General features: G+C 52.6%; 7 protein-coding genes and 1 non-coding gene across 8 annotated transcripts; 2 read left to right on the top strand and 6 right to left on the bottom strand.

Moving 5' to 3' along the window:
• Positions 1-1,273: 1,273 nt before the first annotated feature.
• Positions 1,274-2,389, top strand: COCSUDRAFT_20327 (hypothetical protein; the record flags this gene model as incomplete). Its single annotated transcript, XM_005643197.1, has 3 exons — positions 1,274-1,357; positions 1,550-1,718; positions 2,196-2,389. Coding segments are annotated over 3 exons (447 nt in total), but the record flags the coding sequence as incomplete, so codon positions are not given.
• A 1,501-nt stretch (positions 2,390-3,890) lies between these two features.
• On the bottom strand, positions 3,891-6,189 carry COCSUDRAFT_45184 (hypothetical protein; the record flags this gene model as incomplete). Its single annotated transcript, XM_005643196.1, has 4 exons — positions 3,891-3,980; positions 4,849-5,043; positions 5,583-5,761; positions 6,084-6,189. The coding sequence occupies 4 exons, from the start codon at positions 6,187-6,189 to the stop codon at positions 3,891-3,893; spliced, it is 570 nt and encodes a 189-aa protein (XP_005643253.1).
• A 7,471-nt stretch (positions 6,190-13,660) lies between these two features.
• COCSUDRAFT_20322 (hypothetical protein) lies at positions 13,661-15,290 on the bottom strand (the record flags this gene model as incomplete). The annotated part of the gene is made up of 5 exons (XM_005643195.1): positions 13,661-13,788; positions 13,918-14,018; positions 14,378-14,616; positions 14,799-14,953; positions 15,122-15,290. The coding sequence occupies 5 exons, from the start codon at positions 15,288-15,290 to the stop codon at positions 13,661-13,663; spliced, it is 792 nt and encodes a 263-aa protein (XP_005643252.1).
• Positions 15,291-16,275: 985 nt separating this feature from the next.
• COCSUDRAFT_38529 (intramolecular transferase) lies at positions 16,276-20,836 on the top strand (the record flags this gene model as incomplete). The annotated part of the gene is made up of 10 exons (XM_005643194.1): positions 16,276-16,397; positions 16,540-16,681; positions 16,882-16,972; positions 17,247-17,491; positions 17,835-18,028; positions 18,361-18,526; positions 18,859-19,062; positions 19,641-19,817; positions 20,225-20,336; positions 20,691-20,836. 10 exons carry the CDS (start codon positions 16,276-16,278, stop codon positions 20,834-20,836), a joined length of 1,599 nt encoding a protein of 532 aa, XP_005643251.1.
• On the bottom strand, positions 19,509-19,595 carry COCSUDRAFT_t74. Its single transcript has one exon. It is a non-coding gene; the product is annotated as a tRNA-Ser (tRNA).
• Positions 20,837-21,988: 1,152 nt separating the features above from the next.
• On the bottom strand, positions 21,989-23,138 carry COCSUDRAFT_60015 (hypothetical protein; the record flags this gene model as incomplete). Its single annotated transcript, XM_005643193.1, has 4 exons — positions 21,989-22,006; positions 22,180-22,316; positions 22,622-22,696; positions 23,096-23,138. 4 exons carry the CDS (start codon positions 23,136-23,138, stop codon positions 21,989-21,991), a joined length of 273 nt encoding a protein of 90 aa, XP_005643250.1.
• Positions 23,139-23,185: 47 nt separating this feature from the next.
• Positions 23,186-24,031, bottom strand: COCSUDRAFT_34466 (hypothetical protein). Its single transcript, XM_005643192.1, has one exon. It carries the CDS (start codon positions 23,794-23,796, stop codon positions 23,566-23,568), a length of 231 nt encoding a protein of 76 aa, XP_005643249.1. The 5' UTR covers positions 23,797-24,031; the 3' UTR covers positions 23,186-23,565.
• COCSUDRAFT_31588 (kinase-like protein) lies at positions 24,027-25,987 on the bottom strand (the record flags this gene model as incomplete). Its single annotated transcript, XM_005643191.1, has 5 exons — positions 25,807-25,987; positions 25,328-25,510; positions 24,870-25,013; positions 24,444-24,527; positions 24,027-24,200 (listed from the first exon to the last, which is right to left on the bottom strand). The coding sequence occupies exons 1-5, from the start codon at positions 25,906-25,908 to the stop codon at positions 24,027-24,029; spliced, it is 687 nt and encodes a 228-aa protein (XP_005643248.1). The 5' UTR covers positions 25,909-25,987.
• Between the last annotated feature and the right edge of the window lie 1,499 nt (positions 25,988-27,486).

The raw sequence follows: 27,486 nt of genomic DNA, 5'->3' as shown, positions 1-27,486 counted from the left end.
AAGGTTATTATCTGCATAAGGTGTACTAGAGCCGTGCGTAATCGAAAATGCACGGTTGCCATTATAGGCTACTGCCTGCCTTACATGTGACATGCACAACTAAGAACACCATTTCACACCTTGGCATTCAGTGAGGTTTAAATATCTGTCATTCAGCACAACCCTACAATATAGGCACCTAAAGGCCATAGGAGTCAAGGCGCGCAAGTTGCGCTGCAGGGCGCCCAAGTACAGCAGAGCTCCCCCAGGATAGGTCCCCGACAGGTCCAGGAATAAATCAGATCCCTTGAGAGCTCCAGCGCGTCTAAATCTCTTCTATTTTTTTACTGATACCAGTACCAGTCAATGTGGGCCCACACACTTTTCCATGGACATCCACTAGCAAATGCATGCAAACAGCACAACATGAAAGTGCTGCAAATTGCATGGACTGGCCTGAAGCTGCGCTCACCAATGCAGGCAAATGCAGTGCGGCGATCTGACCAAGAAAAGATATTGAAGCTAAACACGTAAACGATATCAAGGAATGGAAGCAGGCTTCAGCACAATGCACATCCCCTATTACCAATCCTTATCCTCTTTCTTGGACCTGACCACAAAGGTTATGTGAAGCGCAGCAAGAGATGGAAAGCGATCTCTTTGACGTCCAAATGCTAGTAGATCTGAACAGAATATTATAGTTCAGACAACGATGGAATACGCTGTCCCGCAGCCTGGATCAACGGGGCTGGATCCCATTTCAACTCCCAGGCTTATCACAAGGAGATATGCCCATCACTATCAATGGCAGCCGCTTTGTGGTGATGAATCTTGCGATACCTTCAACGGTAAATAACAGCCCCTTTTAAATTTTCGTTGTCGTCTTCAGGGATCACGTTTTTGCAGTGTGATCTGGTTGCCCTGACCTTGAACGTTGTGCTTTTGCTTCGACAGTGTGCCTGGAAGCTGCTGTATGGTGAGCTGCACTGCTTTCAATCCTTTGGGCTGCTGCTGAGCGATCCATATAATCGTTTGCTCAGACCTGTGCAGTCTGTGACACTCACTGGCTCCTTCCTGTGCATGGCAGTCCTTGCAGATACACCTACAGGCAGCGCAGAAGAGCCCTGTTTCAGCAGATGAACAGGTATCAAAGCCCCTTCTGCCTGAGATATACTGCTCTCATCTTGCCAGAAGTGACATCCCAAGCTTGCGCTTCCTCCCCTGCACTTGCATAACGCTGCACACTGGCCGTCCGATTTCACAGAAGGGAAGTTGTGTGCTGGGTGTGGGCATCAGGTACCAGTGCTGCTATGGAGCCTGCGCCTGCTCTGGGCACATGGGCGAGCAGGAGCACCCAGACATCTGCCTCCGCTCAGAGGTCAGCCCTTGAACCTCTTTCCAGTGGAGCAAAATACCTTAGCAACACACAGCCGTCTCTCTTCAGTGCCGCTGGGACATAGAAGCAAACGCTTTGCAGCTCCATGGCTGGATACATGGGAATGAAGTCAAACCCCGATTTCTCACCTCCAAAAAGTGGTTCTTCATCTCTCACAAGACACATGTGCCGCAGGTGCTGTGTTGTTTCTGCTACGCCAGCCTGGCGACGAGGTGGATAATCCAGGACCAGATGCACATCCAGAACACGTGCATGGACGACTGCATCACGTCGGTGACTCTGCGCCTGCGCAACTGCCTCTCCTACCTCGCATGCAGCGCCAACGCGCGCGCCGGCGCTCGAGGTAACTACTACTCGGCACTTCTGGCCGCCAACACATTAGTGCTTTCCGAAGACACCTCTGCCGTACACGAACTTGCAGCTCAGTAACCCTCACTTAACAGCAGATCATATCAGGGTGGGAATAAGGGGGTTGAAGCAGCATTGGCATGATGCTGATAAAATGCTTCAGTGCCAAGACACCCCCTGCCCGGCTCCGTGGCAAGCCTGCACAAGCCATGCCAGACGCAAGGCTTGCGCGCAACGCACACCTCTTCAAGGAATAAAAAATTGATCTGCCTTGAAGTTGGTCTTTTGGAATACCATGGCCTTGCTTACTCCCTCCGGAGCCCAAGAGGCCTCATGCCCAGCAGTTAATTTGAATCTGACACCCTTACCCTCCCCTCATTCAATGTGTGCTGAGCAAATGCAGGGATGCTGACAAGCTTGGCTCCCGTGCCTTGCTGGAATGGATTTGAGACTTCTCTTGTGGTTGCGGCAGGGCACATACGGCGGGGGGATGCCGTGCGGGTGATGGAGTGTATCCTGCTGCATGTGTTGGCGGGGCCGCTGGTGTGTGTCATGTTCCCCTGCATGGCAGCGCAGCAGACTGCCATGCTGGACATGCGCGACGCAAACCCCACCATCATCCGCCCACCCTTTGACCCCATGAAGGTTTGCCTCGATATCTTTTGAATGCTGTCGTCCATGTTGCCGCTGTGGCAACCAAGTCAAACTGGCAATGCATACCAAGAATTACTCCGGGACAATCACAGCATATCTTGTTCATGCCTTCTCGAGTTCTCATGGGTCCGCTTCTTGCTGTGTCTCCTGACAAACCTGTCCTGTCCCACCTTCCCGCTGATCCTCAGATTCGCCCTCAGCTTGAGCCTTTATCTGCAAGGTCTTCTTCAGCAGCCAGCACCTGAGCAGAGCTTACACTGGCGGTGAATGTGACAATGAGTGGGACGGTGATACCGGGATCGCCCGGAGTAGGAGCAACTGCTTAAACGCCGGAGTGTTGTTGTGTACATATTGGTCCGGGAGCGCAGCAAGAATTGTTAATTCACTGAGGATATGCTTGATGAAGTTGAAGCGATGCACAGCACGATGGGCTGTTGTCCTCTGGATTCTCCAATGGGATTGGATGCGTGAGGGAGGATGTTGGGACGATGAAGGGTTGCCTTTAAAGGTGGCATTAATAAGTTATTTCTTCCAGAGCATTCCTTCTGACGACTGACGCATGCTGTGTGCTGGCAGGCTCCAACGTTGCAGGTCATGAACATGCCCTCGGTCGAGCTGACGCGGGAGTGCGCAACAGAACGGATGAACGGAGCGCCAAAGCTTGCTGCCGCATGCGTGTAAGGGCAACCATCAGCATGGCCAGCCATCAGCTGGCCTCATAGTGCCAAGAATAGTAATTTGAGGGAGCTCTTAGCCTCACCAAACCCACCAGAACAAGCCTAAGTCAGGATGACAATGAAGTAAGCCATGCAGCACTTGAAGCAGTTGCCAGTTGGACATGCTCAGCTTGCAGCATAGGAATTCCGTAACTACCCAGTGGCATCATAATGATGCCATTGTATTTTGCTGCGTTGGATGCCATGTAGTGCAGGATATTTGTTGACAGGCAAGAGCACGGTAGAAACTTGTCTACCGCAGGCTGCTCTTACACTTTTGTAGACGATCTAGCATTCAAGGTGGCCAACATGGTATCAGACAGCACTCTCTCCAACTAGAATATCATGCACACATCAATGCAGCACAGATGCTCAAAGGTAGCACGGGAAACGTTTGCTGCAAAGGATTTGATACCGGCCATGTAGCTGCAAACTGGTAAGACGCCGATCTGCAGCTTGGTGCACTTTCAAGTCTACTGTGCCAAATGTCCACACACAATATAAACGCCTCGCAAAGGGATAGTAGATGCAAACTCGATCAGAGCATGGGCACATGCACAAGATTGTTTGCTGTAACTGTCATGCTAAGAGGCATCTAGACCTCAGCCACTCTGCTTTTTCCGAGCCTTGCTTCGAAGTTAGTGATAGGATGATGGATGACCTTTTGGTCATATGCAGTCCCTACCTAGCCTGCATGCTGCCGTCTAGGCAACCCACAACGTGTCTCTGCTCTGCTGCTTCAGGAGCTTCCTGTAATCAATACTGTCTGGGGTTCAGATCTGTCCTCCAGCAGCGCTTCACTTCTGAAGCACAAGCTCTGGTGCGCCCTCGCATGGGCTGGTCTTTGCCGCACTCTTGATCTCCTCGCGCACGCCAATCGACTCTTCCTGCGCAGACAGCATGCAATTTGTTCACCTTTTTTTTGGTAACAAGGAGCCTCAGGTATGTCGCACTTGTAAAAGTCATCATGATGTTCTGGCGCCCAAGGCCAAGGAGAAGTTTTTTTATTGGGCGCGCTGTCTGCCACTGGATCCATTCCTTCGACAACAATGGCCAGCTTAGCAATCGTTGCAAGATGCCTACAAAGCAGAACACTCAGCCTTGTGGACAGATCTCAGTGCCTCAGGTGTTAACCCGCTTGGTTGGCACAGTGTCTATCTGCTTGCGGATGCAAAATTCATTTGTAAGGCAATTGCGTCAGGAATCAAGCTCAGCAGCAACTTACGATCGATACAATGCAGATGAGAAGCAATATTGCAAGCACTGATTCAGCTCCCAGCACATGCTCATGCCATCCTAACAGCGCACTTGCCACCGATCAGGGGTGATGTGTACAACAGGAAGCGACTTCTGTCATGCTTCACCCGCCAGAACGATGTGGCAAGAGCACTGTCAGCTCATTTCGGTGCTCATGCAGGTTCCCAGATCCCCAGATGCGAGGGATGCGCCCATAGTGAAGCGCACTCAAGAGGACAGGAGACTAAGTGCTAAACAAGGACATGTCTGACGTCTCCTTGCTAGTGTGGATACGCAGCTGCAAGACTTGCTGCTAATGGTGGTGCAGAGTCCTCGCAGTGCCAAAACCCAGTCACACCAGACTTGCCCCGCCAGCAGCCACCGGCAGTTGCATGACTAGCTGCCGGCAGGGCGAATTTGGAAAGACATAATTTTGCCACTGGAAGGGCTCTGGACCCCGCCGGCAGCCATACATCAGCCATCACCAGTAAAGACTAGGCAGGGGGTTAGCCAGCGCACCCGGCGCTGGTCGGCCAGCTCGTGCTCGCCGGCCGGGCGCGTTTCGACGACGAACTTCTTCTCGACCGGGTGGTGCTCGATGACGCGCTCAATGATCTCTTTCTCCACTGGGCGGTCCTCCACCGTCGTGTAGAACTTTGTGCCGCACACCACACCCCTGCGTTCTCCCTCAGCATGCATGCCAGTGCCACGCTCCTGACACGCAGAACACAATCAGGTCAGCTTACTAAGCGCTGTTCTTGCCAGAGGGAAGAGGTGTCTGCAGACAAGCTGCAGGTGAAGGGCTATCCCTGACTGGACTTGCCATATCCAAGCTAGACCCACCCAACTGTGAGCAAGGTGCCGAGCATCCCTGCGAGCCCAGCATGCTAACATAATATCACAAGGACGACGAAACTAAGCCATATGAAGATATGCAATCAGGATGTCGGCAGCCACATCGAGGCATGCTGTAGTCTACAGCCTAGCATCTCACGCACCCATGTGCAGGACTGTATGCAGATATTTCAAGAGGATGTGCTTGGGAAGCTGTCCCTCAAAGGCTTCCAAACGGTTCTTTAGCTGGCATGCATGGAGTTCAGAGGAGATTGCACTGTGATGATCGCATGCATGTCAGTGTGACCTGCATGGGTCTGCGCAATCAGGATGAAAGACCATAGCTCAGAATGGTCTAAACAGCACGAGCATAATCGCTAGACATGAAGGGCAGGAGCATGAGGAATGCCGCACTATACCTGGGAGCCGGTCTTGGGGGATGTCTGGTCCGTGCCGGGGCCGACAGGGTAGGTGGTAGCAGGGCCGGACATGGTCCCTCCCTTGGGAGAAGTGGTAGGGGTGCGAGGGTAGGCCTGGCCAGCTGTCCCCTCATAAGAGGTCTGAGTAGCAGTTCCAGTCATAGTAGAGGTCTCCGTGCCTGCAGTGAAGGCTTCGATTATTATCGCCTTGCTGCAATGCATGTACTGAGAGTCTCCTGCCCGAGACAATGGCGAAACCAAGCACACTATGCACTGCCTGATCAACGATGCACTCAGCAAGGCAGTGCTCGTTGGACAGTAAAGAGCGATCGGTTTTTGAGCACGATTGCAAACTGGCAATGCGATCGCTATGTGGACGAAGTTGAGAGGTTGGCTCGCTACCCAAGCGGCAATTTTGGGACTGTACACAAGACTCGGAGACATAGCAGACTCTGCACTGAAATCATTGGCCAGTTGAGATTCAATCACCTGTAGGCGCACTGGTCGTCGTCTTGGCTGTTTCGTGTGCAGCGGTGCTTGGATCACCGTAGCCGGAATCGTGACCGAGATGCAGCTTCTCCTTTATTTTTTCGCCAATGCTGGCCATCGTGTCGTCTTGCTTCTCGATGAGGAGTGCTTTGATATTTTCTTCGGAAGGGCCTGGATGATCTCTTGAAGGCAGAATGAAAGTTGTGGCGTGGTTCGAAAACGAAAGATGGCGATCTATTTATGGGCCAGCTTCCATGCAAATCTTGGATGACTCCTCATCATTACCTCACATGTGAAGCTCACACAATTTCTGGCTTGTCCCATAATTACGCAAATATCTGAATAGAGAAGGCAGCTTGGCGGTGATGGAGCATCATTGGTGTCACTAGGGCATATGGTGCGCCGGAAGCGGAGTGTGCAACATTGGCAATGTTGGCATTACAATAGGCAGCCAATCCTTGCTCTGCACCTGCAATGCATGCAATGGGCGCCGCAGTGTGGCTCTTGCTGTTTGGCATTAATCCATGCATCCATACCCCAGCACCCAACAAGTCGATGCTACCCTTCTTGAAACAATCCTCTCTGAAAGATGCCTGCAAGGGAGGAGTCCATCTCATATAGCTGCCACCGCTTCTGCTTGCCATGACGTGACATTGCGATGCTCACTCAGGAGTAATAGTCATCTCAGGTGCACTGATGCAACCTCCCAACTGCAAGCCTGCATGCCGGCTTCTACTTGATGACATCTCAGCTACTGCTGTTTACTGCTGTCCACCCTTGAACCTCACTGGAGCAGTTAGTACTGAAGACTACTAGGAGTCTTTAGTACCCCTTGCACTGGAGGCCAGAATTGCTTCATTTCTGCACCTCGAGCACGGGGCCGCCCTCGCAGGGGCTGGTCTTGGGTGCCACCTTCTTGATCTCCTCGCGCACACCCACTGACTCAACCTGCGAAAGAAGCACTCCAACAGTCAGCCAGGAACCAGAATTAATACCCTAGTCGATCTCAGCAGCCTTAAATGCAATTTCAAGCCGCATGATCCTGGTGGTCACGAAAGTGGCCAGCAGACTCTTGGAAGTAACTTATTGAACAGGCGAGTAACAGTTTCTAGACAGACCACAGTACTCCAGACCTCTTCCAATACATATTGGCAAAATATGCAGGCACCTATCCTGTTCCGTCAGCATGCCTTGAAGGCATCCAGCCTTGATCCTCGCGCCAGAACTGCGAAAGTCTCATGGCACACCCAAGTGTCCTGCAGCCCTTGCTGGTATGTGCTGTCAAAATGTACTCTGCGGACCTCTTCCCAATTTAAAAACAGTTCAAATTGTAGATCTCCAGCTTCACTGCATCTCTCCTCTCCCAGAAAACTCATGCTTACGAAGAGATATTCAAGACAGATGGCTCACTTGGCGCTTGTCATGCAGCTCGTGCTCGCCGGCAGGGCGGGTCTCGACAATAAACTTCTTCTCAACCGGGTGGTGCTCGATGACGCGCTCAATGACATCTTTCTCCACTGCACGGTCCTCCACAGTTGTGAAGGTCTTTTGGCCGCACACCGCATGATCACCCTTCGCCTGCGCGGTAAAGTGTATGTGATGTAGTCAGGGAAATGTACAGGCAACATGTACATACAGCGCACCCATGCTGCTAGGTGCAGGCAGGCCAAGTGTATTTTAGAGCGCTAATAAAAAATAGATCCTGGATTAACTGCATTAGGGATAAATGGGATTCCATTGGACTGACATGCCAAGACAGGGAAGGCTGGAGGGAAATTGTCAAGAAGCTGCAGAAGCTGCTGCAACGCACATAGCCCTGCGGGCTGGAACAAGATGGTGATAATAACTAATCACAATAATAATGAATATATCATATCTACAGCCGGTCTATCAAGTCCCTGTGCAATTTTATATCCATCTATCATCCCTGCCCTGGTATCTAAAGGCTGAGATTTTGAGGGGCTGAAAGCAGAATTAGGGGAGTTGACATCATCCCTGCTCCGAGCAGAGTCTGCATGTTATGAAAAAGATTTCCCAGCTGGAAATCAGCTGGTGGCCGGGATCCAGCAGAAGACATGTGCAGCCCTGCAAGACACTTGAGCCTGCACAAAGGTGCCATCTGCTGCGCAGTACATGACCCAATCCTCTGAATAGCCAGCAGGACGCTCCACAGCAGGTCATACCCACCTCTCATGGTAGCTACTATTCAACTGAAGCTGTGCACATTTTGGATTTGATATCCCAGCTCTCAAGTGCCCCAGTACTTCAGGGATGCAAAGTTCTGGGTTTTGACAGGCCACAAGGGGTGAGTTTCGACTGGCAGAAACCGCTACCACTGAGCACCCATGCCCATGGTTGACTGGGTCTTGCTTGGACCTGGCGAGTCCATCAGGGGGTTGGATATGTGGCAGCCTTCACCTGCAGCTTGTCTGCAGACATACCCTGCCTCTCGGCAGGAAATGCGGATGATAATGATAGTAAGGGGTCAGCTGTGGGCCCTACTGTGGGGGTGTTGGCAGGGGTTTGCACGCGGGTAGCAGTAGTCACGCCGGGGCCCGTGGCAACAGTCTCATGTGTGACAGTCTCGGCCTCTCCAACACCATGGCCGCCCACGGCTGCTGTTGTCCTGTGACCAGCAGCATCTGCAGAGCAACAGCACGAAGAGCCCTCACAAGAATAATAGTGGCATAATCAGGAGCGACAAGCAGCAGATCTGAGCTAGGTGGATCTCAGATTTGTCAAAGACACTTTTCCTAATCATAATCTGCACGAAAATCAGCTCAGGCTTGGCTGGACATCTGATGGCTGCACGTCCTAAACTATACTTTGAAGACGTTGTGAGACGAAAACGATTGCTTCTGCATCAGTGCACGTTCTGCTGCGAAAAGGAAAGCCTATCTTCTGGAAATTGAGAAGTTCCAGTTTGCTCTCTGCCGTCCCAGAATGGCTGAGGCAAATGCTCCGATTATACTTTCAAGGCACCGACCTGGCGCATGATGATGATGAGTCTTGATTTTCACTTCCTCTTTGTCGTGGTGATGTCCGAGATGCAACTTCTCCTTTATCTTCTCGCCGAGGCCGGACATGGCGACGCACTGCACTCTCTGCCGGTCGCTGATGTCAACAGCAATCCAGGAGGCTTAAGCTTGCTATTGCTATAGTGATTGCTAGGACTCAAAAACAACTTGGTTCCGCAATCTCATTTGTTTTGGACGAAAATTGCTCAAAGTGAGGAGTCACAATCCAATGGTCGTCGACACGACGCCTGCATGCAACCTACTCATCTACTCATCACCTCATATTCAAATGTAGGAAGAGTGGGAAGTGTCGCTGCATTGCGAGCGAGAAGCAAGTGCCTCAGTACATGAAGATCTGCTAGACAAGCACTACTGGGCTGCAAAGTGAGCTTTGCATTGTGAGAGGAACTCCCCAGCTCTTCACCGGCAGGCATCAGCGAGTTGTACTTCTTGAGACCTCCAGATGCACTTGCATGTAATGTACCGCATTTGTGGGGGAGAAAATTTTTTAGGGAGATATCAGGATAAGGCATCAGCACCAGTCCAGTCAAAATCAAGACTATCCAACAATTCAACTCTCTCATCTGACAGCACTCCTGACCTCCTTGCAATCCGCTGCACAGAACACCTGCATGCCGCCACACCACAATCTTCACTCCCTATAGTCTCCAGTATCATGCACAATAAACCAACAGTGATTATCACACTGAAGAATTCCGCTACAGAGCAATAAGCTTTGGGCCGCAGCCTGCGATCATCCAATCTTGCATGGAAACATCTTTGGCACTCTGCACTTACTCAACACGGCTCTAGCAGTAAGTACCGAGGCACGGTGTTGCGCCGCATGCAGGGACACAGGCAGACTAGAGATGGTCTGCATGTAGGCAGTTGCTGGATCATAAACAATTTCTCAATCTGCATGAATTTGTGAAAGTTCACTGCGTTGGACAACCCAGCCTCTGCTTCTGCATCTCGATCTGGAGTTGGGCAGGCCATATCCTGGCGCCCTTACATCGGCAACCACCTCCCAATATTCAAATGACCCCGCTTGTTCCAGCCCTCAGGGGTCGGTGCGTTGCAGCAGCCTCTCAATGATTTCCCTCCAGCCTCCCTGTCGTGGCATTTCTCCCAGTATTGGGTGGACTAATGATATCTCAATGAGGGCAAAAGAGCGGAAAAGCAGCGGTACCAGTTGTACAGATAGAAGTCAGCGCCCCTCCCAGTGCCCAGCATCGTGTCATCGCTGGAGACCTGCAGCTCCAGGAACCACCGCATCCACTCTGCCCGCTCCCCATCAAACTCAAACTGCAAGCCTTCCAGAACTTTCCGCCTGCATGCCACAGCAACCACAGACCTCACCTCCGTGGCTCGTTTCCCGGCAACTTACATTCTGGCGCCAGCAAGCCCAGCCTAAATATCGCTGCTTGACCTGTTCATCCTGGGAATCTACTTGTTCTATTCGCAGGTGCCATGCAGGGCAAAGCCAGGTCCTTCGGCACCTTTCAAGCCCGTTTTGCCTCATTTTGAGACAACTGTCAAGAGTCTGATGATCAAACTCTCATGGCGGAACGGTGCACACTGTGGTCATGCGCAGACAGCGCACAGCATGCAACTCCAATTTTCTCAGCCTGCAAAGGCAATGAGTGCCACCTGTCGGGGGCGAGGTCTCCACTCTTGCAGTCCTTGCGCTGCTTTGCCGCCCAGCGCGCCAGCTCAGCATCGTCATGTTCCCTGAAGCCCACATGCGTGTCGCCGTGCGCCGCCACATAAGCCCTCAGCTCATCAGCCCTGCATCACAAACGCATGCTGCCATTGACCCAAACAAAACGTTGATACAGTAACACTTCCTGGCTGTGCATGTAATGTGCCAGAGCACATAAGCCCTCAGCTCATCCGCCCTGCACCACCACAGGGATGCTGGCACTGAGCAGAGAAATCCCCTGATACATCCATATACTCCTGGGGTGTCCATGGAACACACAGGACACTTTGACACAGGATGATCACTATTTAACACTGTCCAATATCGCTAGTCACAAAAAAAAATTGGCATTGAAAAGGGTTCAATGTACTCATGTGCAGACCAATGGTATGAGCACAAGAGCTGGCTTTGAATGTTGGCGGGAGAATGAGAGAGCCTGCACCTTCTCAGCCACTCCCCATCACCGTCAGACGCCAGGCCAAACTCCCATGCTCTCCTGCGCGCCTCATCCGACTCCTGCAGTCACCCACTGATGAGTCAGTTAGTCATTGCAACGCGCTGATGACTCAGGAGAGGCATGCACTACTCCTGACGGTCAACCAGTCCGCTGAGCCAGCTGCGAGCAGCTGCGCAGTCGCTCCTATCGGCCAATTGTGAGCCAACTCACAGCAGTGCCACTAGGCATACTGTCAGTCAGACCTGAAACTATCTTTCAGTGATTGAAGAGCAGTTTACTCAGTAAACCCATGAGCGATCAGGGATGTGTGTCCTAGAGGACTGGGGATCATGTACTGAGGAAAGGAAATAGCTAACCTGGGCATCATCTGTGCCCGAGTCTTGCACCAGAAGAGATGGCTGTGCTTGCACGACTGCCATGACATCCGTGCCATCCAGACCTATCGACAGCTGCATGCGTATGACACACGGAATTTTAGCTAAAGAACAAGCTTGCTCATCAGGATCTGGGTGGACTGCAAGCAATAAGGATGGACAATGTTGCCCTCAAGAGTGCTTCTTCTCACCCTCATTTGCAGCAAACGCCGTGCGATGAGCGACATCTTAGCAGAGACGAGCCTGTTTCACAACGCGTGGGTATATATTTATGCATGGTTATATTGTTGCACTGCGCAGAAGCGTAGAAGCACCCCAAGAAACACCCCAAATAAAGTCAGGTGACCGACGCAGTCCACATAGCAAACAGATTTCCAGCATGGAGCCTACCTTGGTTCTCGTATGAGCATGGAAGCAATGTCCACTGTGCTGTTGTCACCAAAGAGGCTCTGTAGCTTCAATAGCCGTGCACTCACTCTCCTGACCTGCGATGAACAACAGCAATCTAGTACTGACTGCACCGCGCACGTAGGCACTGATGTACCTCAGATGCAGCTCAGAGAGCACCTTGGATACCCTGAATGAGACACTTCAGAATCTCACTGCAGTCTCTAGTCGAAATTCATGCTGCAGGGATCAGGCACCTGTTGTACAGTGTCGGTAGAGTCCAAGAGCCAAGCTGCTCCTGCACCTGGCAACGAGAATGTGGACGCTGCAGCATCTGAGACCCCCTCATCCGTACCTGATCATGAACAATATGACCAAAAAGTGTCTCTTGATTAGGCTCTATGCTTTGCTGTGGCCAGCTCGAAGGTCTGATGACAAGGAGCTGACCTTCAGATGGGACAGGCACATACAAGAGATAAATACTGCTGAGAGCATCGCACCGAGATCTGCAAAAGCGGTATCGATTAATTTCTGACGTTGTTGACAATCGGCTACTCCTCTGGCCTGCGTGAACGACCCACTTAACGGTGATCTTGGAGCGCATCCTCCCAGATCAAAAGTTTGACGATGTGATTTCGATATCCTACCAGCCAGAATCTATCCAATAACTCTTCGTTGACTTTATTTGTTGCCGAGGACGCTGCACTGGCAGTTCTGCGATGAGTTGTCTCCCAAGAACGAGGCAATGCCCAGGATGAAGATTGGTGAAGATTGTGAAGTAAAGGAGTACTTGGGATCGTCCTGCCGAACATCGGGATTCGTAAAAAAATATTGAATCGATGTGCATGTCTCCTGGCTTTTTGGAACCAATGCAAAATACTGTTCGCTAGTCTCAATTCTTGGAGGTCACGTGTGCATGCAGCAAGGTCTGAAGCCAGATCATCTCAATGTCCCATATAAGCATGCAGCAGGCAACTGAGTAGGGCAAGATCCATAACAAAGCTTTTGAACCTCAGGCATCTCACAGGAGCAATCTCGGCTGACCGCACAGCACTCACTTATGCTGAAAGCTTAAGCTGCAGTCGCCGCATGCACACTAAGCATTGACAAGAGCAACGTTGGAATTACCTCTACTTTCAATTCAACCATACTTTTAGGAATTCCGCAGATCACAATAATTTTAAATGAAGCACTGCGGGCACACTTGCACTTTCATGCGCATGCAGGGTTTGACAGGACGTTATGAAAGGTCCATATGGCGGCCTATACAAATACTGAACTTTCTTTTACCTCTGGGCGATCCGAAAGACTTGACGCCTGCCTAGCCCATTGCTAGCAACCCGGAAAAATGCTCGGGCGATGAGCGTTCACTTGCAAGCAGCCCTCTCAGTGCTTTAGGCACCACACTTCGATGCAGCTGTCAATGCATCATGAATGATTCTCCCAACAGTGAACCCACCCATACAAGTACAAGTTGTCGGACAGAAATACAAGACAGGGCCCTCATTCTCCCTCGCGTGATACAACGGAATGCGCACGAATCACTTCACCTTGATCATACCTGCAATCACCGCGACATTGACAACAACAACTTCTAGCGCAGCCTCTAGCGCTGCCACAGCACTGCATACACTGGGGCTGCAGACACTGCACTACTGGAGTTTCAGGTGCTTCCTCAGCACTTCTTTGCCATTCTTGGAGACGAAGTCTCCATGGCAGGGCAGAATGGCATCAAAGTCCCATTCCTCAAAGATGCGTTGCATTGCCCCAACATACTCCCCTGAGCCATTGCAATTCCATGTGAGTATCATCATAGTATATGATACTTAAAGTGACCCACATCGCAATTAGTTCCATCGCAGTGTGCGCAGATCAAGGAGTGCTCAGCTCGGAAGGCCAAATCAGTCACCTTTTTCTTTGATCATGAAATTCCTGTAGACTGGCAAGTAGATTCTATCCATGCCAAATTTGAACAGCTTTGTGCCTCCCGGGACCTGGCTAGGATAGTTCCTGAACAGCAGACAGCGGTCTCTGTTTAAATACATTTACAAACAGGAAATCTTTGTTGGCCAGCAAGGAGCTACATTGCTGGCACCCCAGATGCCAGGGTTGCAGTGCGCACCAAAAGAGGTCCGCGGTCACCAGCAGCCTTGATGGCTTGAAGTTAAACACCACCTGCGGTGGTGGTATACAACGTGAGCACCATGCCCACTGATCGGAGAGCATCATGACTAGAACGCGCTCACGAGGGTTTCCCACAGGCTTGCTATTTCGGCAGGAAGACTTGCTAGTGATTGAGTACAGTAGTGGTATACATGCACGGAAGCTTGAGACATGCAACAAGATTATTGCCAGTGAATGGGCTGCACAGGCATTTCAGATCTGTAAGGAAGCAGATGCCCTGCACGGTATGCCCCACTTCATTGAAGAAAGGCTTTCCATTGAAGGGGTTGCGCTCGTAGCTGAGCCAGGTTGACTGGACCTCCCCCAGCCATTCCGGGGGGTCCCCGCCACCGCCGCCCAGCTCAGTGGTGTAGGGGACCTCCGGCTCCTTCTGCTTCAGCCCGGGGCATGCATATGAGCGCGCGCCAGGATACCGCTCTATCCACTGCAGACACACAACATCACGCCTCTGAGCTGGTCTCTGCTTTTCCCCATAATTTTATCAAGAAGGAGCCTGTATTTGCTGTGATGTCCTAAAGGACCCTCCTGATGGTACAAACATCAGGAGGGTCCCCTAAAATTCTACGGCAGGCCTTGGTTTCTTAATCCGGGCGCATAACTTCATACCTGCTTGGCGTACTTTGTGTGCTCGTAGTTTGGGGTGACAATGTGCTTGACCTCGCCCAGTTCTGCTAAGGCTGCCGCCAGGTCATCGTCCAACTGGACAGGGCTGTGCACCCAGAGGCTTCCATCGCTGAGCCTCAGCACAGCCATGCATCCACCTGCAGTGTCACAAAATTAAGATCAAATCAATGCCGAGGAAACAGATTCTGCAGGCACTGTCACATGACAGCAATTCCTGGTGCTGTTGGAGTGAATGTGGGGACGTGCAGGTGATCATGCTAAGTTGATTTAAAGCACTTGATATATTGAAAGTGGCATAGCCTCACCGACGTCTATTCCCAACCAAACAAAGGGCCGTTCAGCTGCCCAAGCATTCTCTGCAACCTGTTTGAGGACGGCACCTGTGCAAGGGAGGCAAACAGGTGGGGATGGATGAAAAAGAGCAGGCAGACAGGTAAGCAATGGCCACTCAGTAGAAAAGAAACAGGCAACCATATAAGGCAAAGATTCAAAATGCCATGGTAGTGGGGATTGGGTTGCCAAAGACCCACCGAAGGGGTTTGTGAAGGTGCGGAACTTCTCCCTGCTTATCATCCTTTCACCTGTGCTCTTAGCTTGCGCCTGTGGAGACCCTGTGAAGACCTTTGTGCCCCAGAAAATCCCACACTGTGTCAAGCACCTGCCATGATCCTTATGAGCTTGATTAATGGACTTGAACATGTCACACAAGGGAGTTTGGGCATGCGATCCGAGTAGGATTTGATACTTGAAGGAACATGTCACCTTGCTCGTTCTTGTACACCTTGCAAAAGGCCTCTTCCTAAACCTGCAGGACCGCAATAGACCTGACCTGCTCAGACATGCCATGCCTTTTGGGCATTCTGTACATATTTCACTTTGGTGCCCGCGGGGTTCTAGGACAGAAATCATATGTCCTAAACTGTGGTTAGATTGGACCTTTCGGATCACCCGATGTATCGTTGCTTGTCCTGGATGTGAGAATACTAGACAGCAAGATCCACAAAGTGTGCTTTAATTCGTTGGATCATTCGATCTTCCTTCTGAAACAGAATTAGAAGATTTCATGGAAAGCTACCAAGGAAAGAATAGTATGATCGATCGCGGAGTTGAGTGGAAGTGAATGTGGGCAGAAGCATGAGGTTGTCCTGCTGAGTCAGCCTGTTGATTGAATGGAAGAAAGTATCTTTATGAGGAACGCGCACAATCTTAAGGTGTCCTCGACTGTGTAATTCATATAAGTATCTTCCCAATTAAGAGCGAAGTAAAGTTGCCTCAAACGGCGGGAAGCAGCGGACCTAGATTATCAGTTGGTGCCAAGTGCTTTCGGATATAGCAACCGGGAGCTTGTTCGTGTGCTTTATTGATTCCCTGAGCTGATAAGCATCCATTCTTTTCAAATTATTGCCGAGATGCTGGCCTAAGCGGATCTCTTGATAAGTTCAGCAGAAAGGGGGCAAGCATGGACTTAGGAACCCTTAAAGAGTCTTGCAGCCAGTACAATAATCCAAGCAAGGTAAAGCTCACGTATGGGACAGCAGGCTTCCGCGCAGAAGCATCACTTCTGCCATCGACAGTCTACAGGTAAAGTCCCTCCTTAGACATCTTGCTTCCTAAAACCCCACCAAACTCTTTTCACTTTCCAATTTACGCATCAGTTGTAGGCCTGCGTCGATAAAGCTACTTTGGGTGGAACTTTGAGTGATGCACCTCGTGATGCACGCAGGTGTGGGCTGTTGATGGCATTGCGGGCTCTGAAGACTGGGGGTGTGACTGGGTTGGTGGTCACTGCCTCACACAATCCAGTGGAGGACAACGGGGTTAAGCTGGTGGATCCAACAGGCTATATGCTTGACCAAGCCTGGGAGGTAAATAGCACCGGGACCTCAGAGCTTAAGATTCCAGGGGGCAAAATTGTTGTTGACAGGGCAGCACAGCCAAAAGGGTCTGTTCCAGAAGGTTGTTGATCCATGTTATATGCTGGCTTCAGCATGTCCACTATGCTAGATCCAATGTATGGTCTCAAGCATATAGTTGCATGCCAGCATGATATTTGTGTCTCATGCAGGCTTGGGCCAACAAGCTTGCTGCGGCGGATGATGAGGATGGCACTTGCGCAGTTGTCCAGGAGCTCTTCCAGGTCGAAGACATTCCCTATGGTGGGCTACTTGCACCTTGCTCACAATCTCCTACAGATGTGTCTTTTTCCTACTGCCTGAGCAGTGCATGCTGGCTTCCGAGCCCTTCAATAGCTGTGAGGCGCACACAGATTGTTTTTCTTGAAGCAAGCACTTACTTGCAAATCACCTGCTACTTCCCTTTCACATCAATCTGCTCTGTGAACTTACTACTACACCACTTCACAGCGACCCGAGAATCCACGCAGTTCACATAACATGCAAGTGAGCAGTGTTGTATGTGGCACGATCGCAGGATCTTCAACAGTGATGCTGGCGCACGACACGCGTCCGAGTGCGGACGCGTTAGTGAAGGCGGCGGCTGCCGGCGTGGCCGCGATGGGGAGCCTGCCGATAGCCTGCGGGCAGCTGACGACGCCGCAGCTGCACTGGATGGTGCGCCAGTGCAACGCCGGCCTCAAGCACAAGGAGAAGGCCTACTATGAGGCCCTCGCCACAGGCTATGCGCGGCTCGTATCCGGCCACCCCGCCCCCAGCGAGGTGAGCCCCGCATTTGCCCGCTTGCATGTAATGACCTTTGCATTCTGTAGATATTATGGCTACGTGGCAGACAGTATGTGGGTGTTCTTGTTGAGGTTATGACTCTCCACCTTCTTTGCCACATACACCCATGTTGGTGACGCACCCAGCTATTGACATTGACTATGTGGTATGAGAGCAATCCTTGATGATGAAGTGCACTTTGATTTGGGGTGTGCACACTTCATTGTTGAAGCTCCAAGGTGCACCCCCAGACCACGGTACACCCGATCATTGAAGATTGCTCAACCCTTTATCCCTATATCTAGGGTGATTTCATGATCAAAGGCTGTGCCCTGCACAGGGTTTGATCGTGGACTGCGCAAATGGGGTTGGGGCGGCAAAGCTGCAGGTGCTGGCGGACCGGCTGGCTCCGGGGCTCTCGGCGGAGCTGCGCAATACCGGCGCAGAGGGTCTCAACGACTGCTGCGGCGCTGATTTTCTGCAGAAGGAGCGGCGGCTTCCCGCCGGCTTTCAGGATGTCCCCGAGGGCGCCAGGTGTGCCACGCCCTCCGTCCTTTCGTGTTCCCTCCCTCAGAAGATCTCAGTTGCCGCCTCCTTGTGCACATCTCTGCATATCTGCCCTGATTCTGTATGGCTTAATTATGTTGACTCTGCTCGCCCTCATGTCAGCATGCTGCAGCGGATCCCTAAATTAAAGAAGTGCAGGTGGAATCTTGAATACCTTATGAAAATACCACATGGAGTGTTCCCCTGAGAAGTGTCAGCCTGTTGGGCACACAAAGGTCAGCATGAGGGAAGTCACTGCATCTGCGAGTACCGCCGGGTTTGAGTTGTGTTGACAATAAAATGTATTACTCACTGTGCAGGTGCGCCAGCCTGGACGGGGACGCGGATCGGCTGGTGTACTTTCAGCGGCGTGGTGCAGCCGATGAGGTGCACCTGTTTGACGGCGATCGCATCGCCGTGCTGGCCGCGCTGCTGGTCATGGACCTGCTCAGAAGTCTGATTACAGCCGAGCAGCCGCCGCCCACGGTGCGCACAGGCGCTTCATTGTTGCTTGCCCCTTTGCACGAGCCTTTGTGGCTCTGTCAAGCCCGCCGACAGCCGAGTGAGATAATCTCCGAACAATCAGCAGAAGAGGAGACATAGCGCTCTGGCATCTGCTGAACATGCTCGTCCCTCCCTGCCGGTTAATGTGCCCTCCCAGCCTCCGCCTAGAGGCAGGGAGCGCACGATCTCACAAGCGTCAAGCCAGCCTTTTGCCCATGGCAGGGCCTGCGTCCGCATGCTTTGCGTGGCCCAGGGCTTGTGTCAAGCTCGGCAAGACAGAAGTGTACATGACAAAAATGGCATGTGCATTGCAGGTGGGCATTGTACAGACGGCGTATGCGAACGGCGCCTCGACGGCATACATAGAGGAGAAGTTGAAGTGCGAGGTGCGGGTGACGCCGACGGGTGTGAAGCACCTGCATGCGGCCGCAGAGGAGTTTGACGTGGGCATCTACTTCGAGGCCAACGGCCACGGCACCGTCCTGTTCAGCGCGGCTCTGGTGCAACGCTTGCACGAGGTGGGTGCGCAGATGCATGACTGTGCTGCCATGAGCTCCACAATCCTACTTAGGCAGAGCTGAGGGCCCTCTGCCGATTTTCTGTATGTTACTTTGCTGGTGCCTTTGCTGCCAGAGCATGCCCGCTCCGAAGAGCTTCTTGTCCAAGCACTTCTCAGCAGATTTCACGGTGCGCCCTGATGCACACATGGTGTACTGGTCTGCTGATTGCTGAGTAATTTTCGTGCTGGTAATTTGACATTCTGTTTGCCTGCCTCTGACGGCCGATTCAGGTCTTGCAAAAATGCTATTCAGCCTTGGCTGACTTTCTTTGCGAGAATTGTTTAAATTGGTGCTCGCATCCACTTTGCGGAGTGGAATTTACTTGATGGGCTAGCAATCATAGGGTCTCATTGGTTGTCCCAAAATCGCCAATTGTCAAAGAGTTCCCTTAGCCGTTCACGAATTGGGCAGAGATGGAGTCGAACCCTCGGTGGTTTGGTAGCCACATGGACTTTCCAAGTCTACACCTTAAGCCACTCGGACATCTGCTCAACTCTTTCTGCACTGCATCTCACTTGTATATTTGCTGCGCGCAGCTGGGCGATGATTCTGGGCCGGCAAAGGCTCTGCTGGCGTTGGTGGACATGGTGAATCAGGCGGTGGGGGACGCCCTCTCGGGGGTATTACTTGTGGAGGCAGCGCTGCGAAGGAAGAAGTGGGGCCTCCCAGAATGGGCCGCCCTCTACACCGACCTGCCTAGCCGCCAGCTCAAGGTGGGTGCTGATTCTACAACCTACCAGGCACTTGCTTCAGTGAACTGGTGTGTGCGCATGTAGCAGTTACAGCCAGAGAAGACGCAGGAAGGCAGTTGCCCAGTGACCCTCTCCTGGAGGATGCACTGCTGTTGCGAGCAGGACTTTTTAGGCAAGAATTGCGATTCTGCAAGTATTGATTTTGTTGGATTGCAGTCATAGCAGCACTGCTTTGTGGTCAGTGGATGGTTTAGACCATGCTGGGCACCACAGAAGACTCGTTAATGGCTCATAGCTGTTGACACTGCGTCTGGCCTGTGCCTGGGTGCCTGCATCATAGATTCAGAGCCGGGTGGCGGATTATAAAATTTCGCATCTGCGGAGATTTTGTCCAAGGTCCCTTAAATGCGTGGCTGGTGTGGGCTCAGGTGAAGGTGGCGGACAGGAGCGTGGTGACAACCAGCCATGCAGAGACGAGGGTGGAGTCCCCCAGCGGCTTGCAGCAACTCATAGACTCCGCCGTCGCAGCAGCACCCTCAGGTCAGTGTCACATTGTTGTGTGCGCCTTTAGTACTCACCCTTTATCCTTGCTGGCTGGAGGCTCATCTGCCGCCAAGCACAGGCTGTCTCATGCATGCTTGTCAGCAACTTTTGCAACGTCCATGCAAACCAACATTAGTCAAGTCATTCGTTCTTTCCTCCGCTGCAAAATCGAGCGCTGAGTGGCCGTTGTTCGCTTGTCACAGCAACATTATACCATGCTTGAAGGCTTCAGGGTAGTCAAGGCGTGTAGCAAGGAGATTTTCCTCCTCACACTCTGTGATGTGCTTATTTTGTGCGCCAGAATTTCTTTCCTGTTAGGAGCGCTCACCGGGACACGTTTAAGCTGCACAGGGCGCGCGTTTGTGCGGCCGAGCGGGACAGAGGATGTAGTGCGGGTGTACGCCGAGGCCGCAACGCAATCGGCCGCCGATGACCTGGCGCGATTAGTCGCCCGCCACGTCCACAGCATCGCCGCCGGCGTCGGGCTGTCCCCATAACGGGCACGCATTGCCTGAATAGGCACTCCATAAATCCCCTGTAACGGCGCAGCTTGCCTGAAGTGCCGCCTAACCGCTGCCGTTACTGCTATTGGCCAATTCTTGATCTGACTCACAGCTGCTTATGAGCTGCTGAAATGCAACAGACAGGGCTCGATGTATGCTGGCATAAGATATCAGCGGCCAGAGACGTGGATTCAGCATTTCACATCACTGTACAAACAATGAGGGCACTGGTAGGTCATGTCTTAAGTAGAATCAATCCAGTCTGTACAGCGCTCAAGCAGGGCTTTGCAGTCGGCGCGAACTTTCTGTGTCAGTTTCGCCAATTGTGAGCACCTCAGGAGACTTTACACTTGGACACATTGTGCAAGACATTGACGGTCTCAAGGCATGAGGTTACATTGTCGAGCCAGGCTCCCCTCACCGGTGAATACACTGGCAAAGATCTTGAGATCAAAGTGCTGCGCCTGATTGAGTGGCGCTGGATTGCTGCGATGAATAAGGAAATGCTGGCATTGCAGCATGTTGTCAGTCTTTACTGGATGTGCTTTATGGGAACTGAGTCTTGTGAGTAATATGGATGCACTGAAGTCCCTGCAAGACCAGCATGGGCAGACAGCCTGCAGAGGGGTGTGTAGTTCTGAAGCTGGTGTGCACGAGTGCCTAGTACATAGCGCTACAGCTGCATGTAAAAGGTGGAGGCTCATGATATGCAATGCACGTGCCCACATGATCATGAACATGTGCATACTATGTGTACAGTGAGTGACACAGCAAGAAATTGGGGCACGTTCATCAATGCATTGATCAATGTGCACGAAAAAATGCATGCATGGATTGGAGTCATGCATGCATCGATTAGAGTCTAATCAGAAGACATGCGGGGTATGTACATTGTATTCTAACAATTTAGTCAGCCTTGGCTCAGGGCCTCAGGGCACGACATGCGTGCGCACAAGCCTGCACACATCCTCACCGCACACTGCCTCCAAGGAGGGCTCCATCATGCGCCTCACCCCAACGCTGACAGCCTAGCAAGAGCTCATAAGGCCCGACACATGCACGCAGAAAACAAATGAAAGAGAATAACCCCCCGCCCAACTTTTTCAAAAAGGCCCCGAGGCCCCGACGAAAGCTCTGCATTGATGACTAGGCGCGCCCCGGCGCCTGCGAGGCAAGCGGCCCGGGGCGGCCTCGCCGCCGCCGTTCGATTCTAAGCGAACGGCGGCTTTTTGGCCCTTGGTTTTTTCGACACTCGCGTCGGGGAAATGAGGGGCAAAAAGCCAGGGCGACAGGCGCTTCCAGCAAAGCGCAAAAGCACACAACCAAAAGCATCGGACGGAGCAGCCCGCGACCGCAGCCGCGCCGCACATAGTGCGGCTTCTGCGGTCGTGGCGCTGCCCCCAATAGTAATTTAGAGAGAAGATCTGGCCTGCGCCGCCGGCAGCCAAGATTGGCGTCAGATAGCCGCTCTTGGCTGGGGACAATCAGAACCACAGCAAATCAGGCAGAGACACAAATCATCAGTCTGCCCCACCCCTCATACGATGTCTTTAGTTCCCCCAAGAGTGGCATCAAATAGCTTTCCCACGCAGCTCCTGCTAGGACATCTTTGGAGTGCCACTGCTGCTGTGGCACCCCCGTGGGAGGGGTGGGCTTTTCAAAGTGCCACAAAGCACACCCACGCCCTGCCCAATTGTAAACCGACAGCAGTGCACACCCGCAAACACACAAACGCCCTGCCAGGTAGCAGCAGACTCCACCCCTTTCATTTGATCGTACATGCACTCTTTATGAATATGGAGCCCCGACCGGCAACCTTGACAGGTGGGTTGCCCTCTATCGACAGCCTTGGTTCTGCACGTAGCAACTATCCCCCACACAGCTATCAAGACTCCTCATGCACGAAAAGAATGTCCTGTCAACACGTATAAAAGACTCGAAATTCACCAATTGCTCACCACAGCTTGGGTGCTCACACAAATAAACACAAGCACGCCGCACGGTAGACCCCAAGAGAGACACTGCGCCCCATAACCAGCCTCCCTCTGCCATATACCAGCACCAGGTGACAACACCTGGGCTGCTGTCTCAAGAGCCCACGGAAGTGCAATAAACACGCAAGTGCTTCAAGGGATAGCCATCATGCGCGGGCACTAAGTTTGGCGTTTTCACGGCCATTTTCATTCTCCCATACCCCCCACATGACCGCCCGGACTTGCCAGCTCACAGCGACACACTCTTAAACATGCACACCCGAGCAGTCGAGCGCGCAGTCGAGCGCGCTGCTTACCCACATCCAATTGGTGTTTGCAATGTATTTAGAGCTCATGGTGCTGCAAGTACCGCTATACCTTCTGTCGAGGGACACAAGCATTTCATGCCTTGGTGGGACTTCATACCTCGCACCCCCTAGATTGTTGGGGAGCCATCAGACACAAAGAATTACACATGCACCCCGCACATTTGGCGGGGTTGCATGCATTTTGTTGAAACAGTTGGAGGGGGCACACCACAGCTAGCAGTGGGACACCTTTTGTGCTCCTCTACTGGAGCTGTAGAGCCATCCCTCAATGCAACCTCCAGGCCTTTCCTCTTGAGAGGGGCAATCCCCCCAGATTGGTGCCATGTGGCACATACTACACCCCTACTCAATGCGGACAGTCAGAAATTGCTTGGGAGTAGCAAAGAAATACAGATTTTTGGTTAGAAATTTGCAGCAAAGGTCATCCTTGAGGAATCACGAAATTCTGCGCCTCGGACGCACCCACCCGAGCGCCTTCCTTAGGAACAAGCATTATGCGCCTTTCAAACTCCGATCGCCGCAAATAGAAATTTGTATTGTGTAGAACCGGTGTGCAGCCGCGCGTGGCTCTGAGCGCCCCCAACAGAGAATGCAGCTCTGCTGAAGCACGGCCGGTGTACAGGGGTTTCCCCACACAAGCCGGCCGAGCCATTCTGCTCGTTGTGGTTACCCCCACGCGCGGATCATCCACCCTCATGCATCTCCAAAGCCTCCCTCTGCTCACCCTTGCACATTTACACGCCAAGCCCAGGATTGTCTTCCTCCCTAACCTTTGGCTGCCCACCGTGAGCATGCAGCCGGACTGCCAGACCGAGCAAATTGTTTTTCCCCCCCTGGACTGAGGAGGGAAGACCGCCGGCCAAAATAAGACTCGGGGCGGGATCAGGGGGCGGCCGCAAAGGCCTGCAGAGATTGCAGGACGCGGCAGATTTCGGGGAAGCTGGGGCGCAGCTCCGGGTCCGCTGCCATGCAGCGCTGCGACAGCTGCTGGTAAGCCAGCGGTGTCTCTGGGGTGAACTCCAGGCTGCTGTGCATGATCGCCACTGCGTGGATCACCTGTAAACAATGCATCGCATGAGACAGTCAGCCAGTGTCTCTTCCCATTGGGCAATAACAACAACAAAGTCCCAACATGCATTGATATCGATAGGCAAGAGCATGAAAGAAGATTTACTGCCACCTACAACTACAGATGGTTTCAAGTCCTTCAAGCCCAGCAAGAACCTTGCAATGCAAGTCCGCAACTCAAAAGTGCAGACGATTGGCAGAAAGGAAGGCAGATGAGGGTAGATGAGTCACCTGGGCATGGTTTAGGCCTTCCCAGGCGCGGCCGCCGTTGAAGATCTCCCACATGAGCACCCCAAAAGCGTACACATCAGCCGCCTGCGACACAACAAGAACACTCATGTCAGATTTTATTGTCACCCAAGCAGCAAGGCACAACAGCCATCTTTGCAATAAAATTGCTTTATGAGCCAATATATTAGCCCTGGAGTGACCGAATGCACTGTTTTTTCCATAAAAGGGTGGGCATGGGCAAATGCGCAAGAGAGGAGGGGGCAGGCCACACCATAAGGAGGGTGTGCAACACAGGGGCAGTCTTGAGGGAAGGGCGCAGAGTTGTGGAACAAATTGACATCGAGGACAGGTGCACAACTTGTGGCAGTCTGCCCGGGGCAGTGGTTAAAAGCGGGACAAATCTCTCAAGGCAGGCAGGGCTCAAACCTTGGACATGACGTCTGAGGAGAGGAGCTCGGGCGGCATGTGGGTGATTGTGCCGCAGGTGCGGGTCTCAATCTTGGACGCGCACAGCATGTCGCGCGAAAGCCCAAAGTCCGCCACCTTGGCCGTCACTCCATGCGGCAACCCCTGCACAATGTCCAGCAGTCCAGTCAAGCATTGCTTCCTTGCAGGACATCGCAGCCATGACATGAGGACTAGTACCTTCGACTCAGGGACTCGTCTCTTTAACAGGAAAGCAGCAACTTTGGCAACTTTGACATGGTCACGAATATGCCAGCCCCTGCGCGGAAGCAGCAGCAGAGACACAGACCAGGCAAGTGCAGACTCGCCACATCTAAGCGATTTGGGGGAAAGAGGCACCCAGTCATGGCATCTTGGCTCAAATAGCTGCACTTCAGCCGCATGCCCATGAACTCTTAACAGTGATAAAATGTGCTCACCTCGCTGCTTTGGAGGAGCACGTTGGAACCGGTGAGGTCGCCGTGGACGATGTCACGCGCATGCAGGTATGCCATGCCATCCGCCACCTCAGCACAGGTGCGCAGAATCGCCTCCATCTTGCGTCGGCCAGCCGCCGCCTCCGCGCCTGCCTCCTCCAAGAAGAACTTGGCCAGGATTGCGTCCTGTGCAAATCAAGCGGAAAACAATCAGAAGCTGACTTTTACGATTGCTCATGGGCATCTGATAGTGTGGGCAAACAGAAGGAGCGTGTCCCAGGACATAAACAGCAGGGCACTTGCAATCACGCTTCTAGATGTTGGGCGCTTCAGGCCTGACTTCTCTCCTCAGAAGGCTGCCATAAAACAGAGCAACATTGCATGAAACTTATGATGCCTGAATACCCATCTCAAAGACATGCATGAGAAGCCAGATAAATCGTTCCCTGTCTGAAAAGTGATCAGGTGGTGATTGTGCGCGCCTGCAGGGTGCCGCGGTCGCAGAGCTCGAGCAGGAGCCAGGTCTCGCCGTCGGAGCAGGTTGCCGGCCCGAGGGCGGAGCCGGCGCTGTCCCAAACAGACATGCTGGAGCTGACGTGGCTGGTGAGCGGGCGCCATGCGTGCGCGATCGTGCGCACAACGTTGCTGTGGCTCAGCCCCGCCGTTATGTGCGCCTCCACTGGGAGACCGTCCTTCACTCGCGCCTGGTCGTTGTCCACTATCACCTGCAGCCATACAAAGGCACTCATGTCAGACGAGCATGCAGGCTGACCATCTCAGGCAGAGTTGCTCTGATCACTAGTGCAAGTTCACTGTGTAAGCATAAGCACCTCAAGCCGGCTGAGCTCTGGAGGCAATCCACGTTACTATTTAATAGAGCGAGACCCATATTTTTATGTCACCAGGTCTTGGGTGCACACAATAGATCTGCAGTTTCACTACACAAAATAGCCATCTGCCAGGGGGTTACAATGCGAGAAGAGAAAAGGAAAAGAGCGGACCTTGACGGCGACAGGTTCGCCATTGTAGGTGCCGCGGAAGACGGAGCCGAAGGCGCCGCGGCCGATGACATAACCCAGCTCGAGGCCCGGGAAGGGGACGCTGGTGGGAGACAGTGCGCTTTCGCTCAGCGTGCTCCCGTGGCTCTGCCCGCTGTACATTGCCGGTGTGCATACTCCCCGCGGCGTCACCGGCTGTGTCTGCCCCGCCTCGCACTGCGCAAACATTCCACCCATCAGACATCTGCATAGTGTCTAAACTATTCTGGGCCCATTAATGCACGCAGCAGACAACCACACAATTGCTGGAACCTACTCCTCGCTGCTCGAGGTCCATTCCTCACATAGAGCCAGGCAGCGCCCATGCATGCGGCATGGGTCAAGATCACTCTGGCGTGGAGCAACGACAACCCAGGCCACATGCATGGGGGTAAGAAAGCCTGCACAGCCAATGCCTCTCACGTGTTCTTGTCATCCCTGGGACTTGCCTGCTTTGTAACGTGTCATTCACACATCTACTCTGGACCTTGTCCCATGCATACCAGCACCCAAAGCAGCCGACCAAAATGAGCAGCCAGAGTCTCAGTCAAGGATTGCTATGTACCTGATTCGGCAAGCGCGAGTACATGGCGCGAGGCGGCAATGCGCTGGGGGAAGCTGACGAGGATGCAGCGGAGGCTGGCGAGGCCTGCGCCTGTGCGGCGGTGGGCAGCACAGAGACGTCCACAAAGTAGAAGGGGCGCTTGGGCTGCGGGATGGGCAGGCCGCACGAGAACGCGTTGGGCTGGATCTCCTGGCACGCCGGCCTGCGCACATGACAGATCATCAAAATACTAACTGACTTAGGCTGCGTTCACTTTTACTCAACAATGCCGGGAATATTTTTACCCATTTTGGGTGGACTGCTCACACAGTGACAGCGACATAATGTACAGAGCACCCTACAAAATTGACAGGTCCCCTGAGGTAGCATGAGGATTTCCCATGGCCACTTCAACACCAGCATGCCCATACAATGCTCATGGACACACCAACATTGAAGACGTCACGGAATACCTCAGGATGCCACATCACTTCTAGGATGGGCCCAACCGGGTTTTGCATTTCTGGTTGACAATCATGAGGCTCTCTTCAGTAAAGCATGCACTGAGAAGTCTTTCGCAG

This window comes from Coccomyxa subellipsoidea (genome assembly GCF_000258705.1).
Source record: "Coccomyxa subellipsoidea C-169, whole genome shotgun sequence".
In the NCBI taxonomy this organism is placed as follows: domain Eukaryota; kingdom Viridiplantae; phylum Chlorophyta; class Trebouxiophyceae; family Coccomyxaceae; genus Coccomyxa; species Coccomyxa subellipsoidea.
The sequence above is the reverse complement of the archived record's forward strand: the minus strand, read 5'-3'. Positions and strand labels throughout refer to the sequence as shown.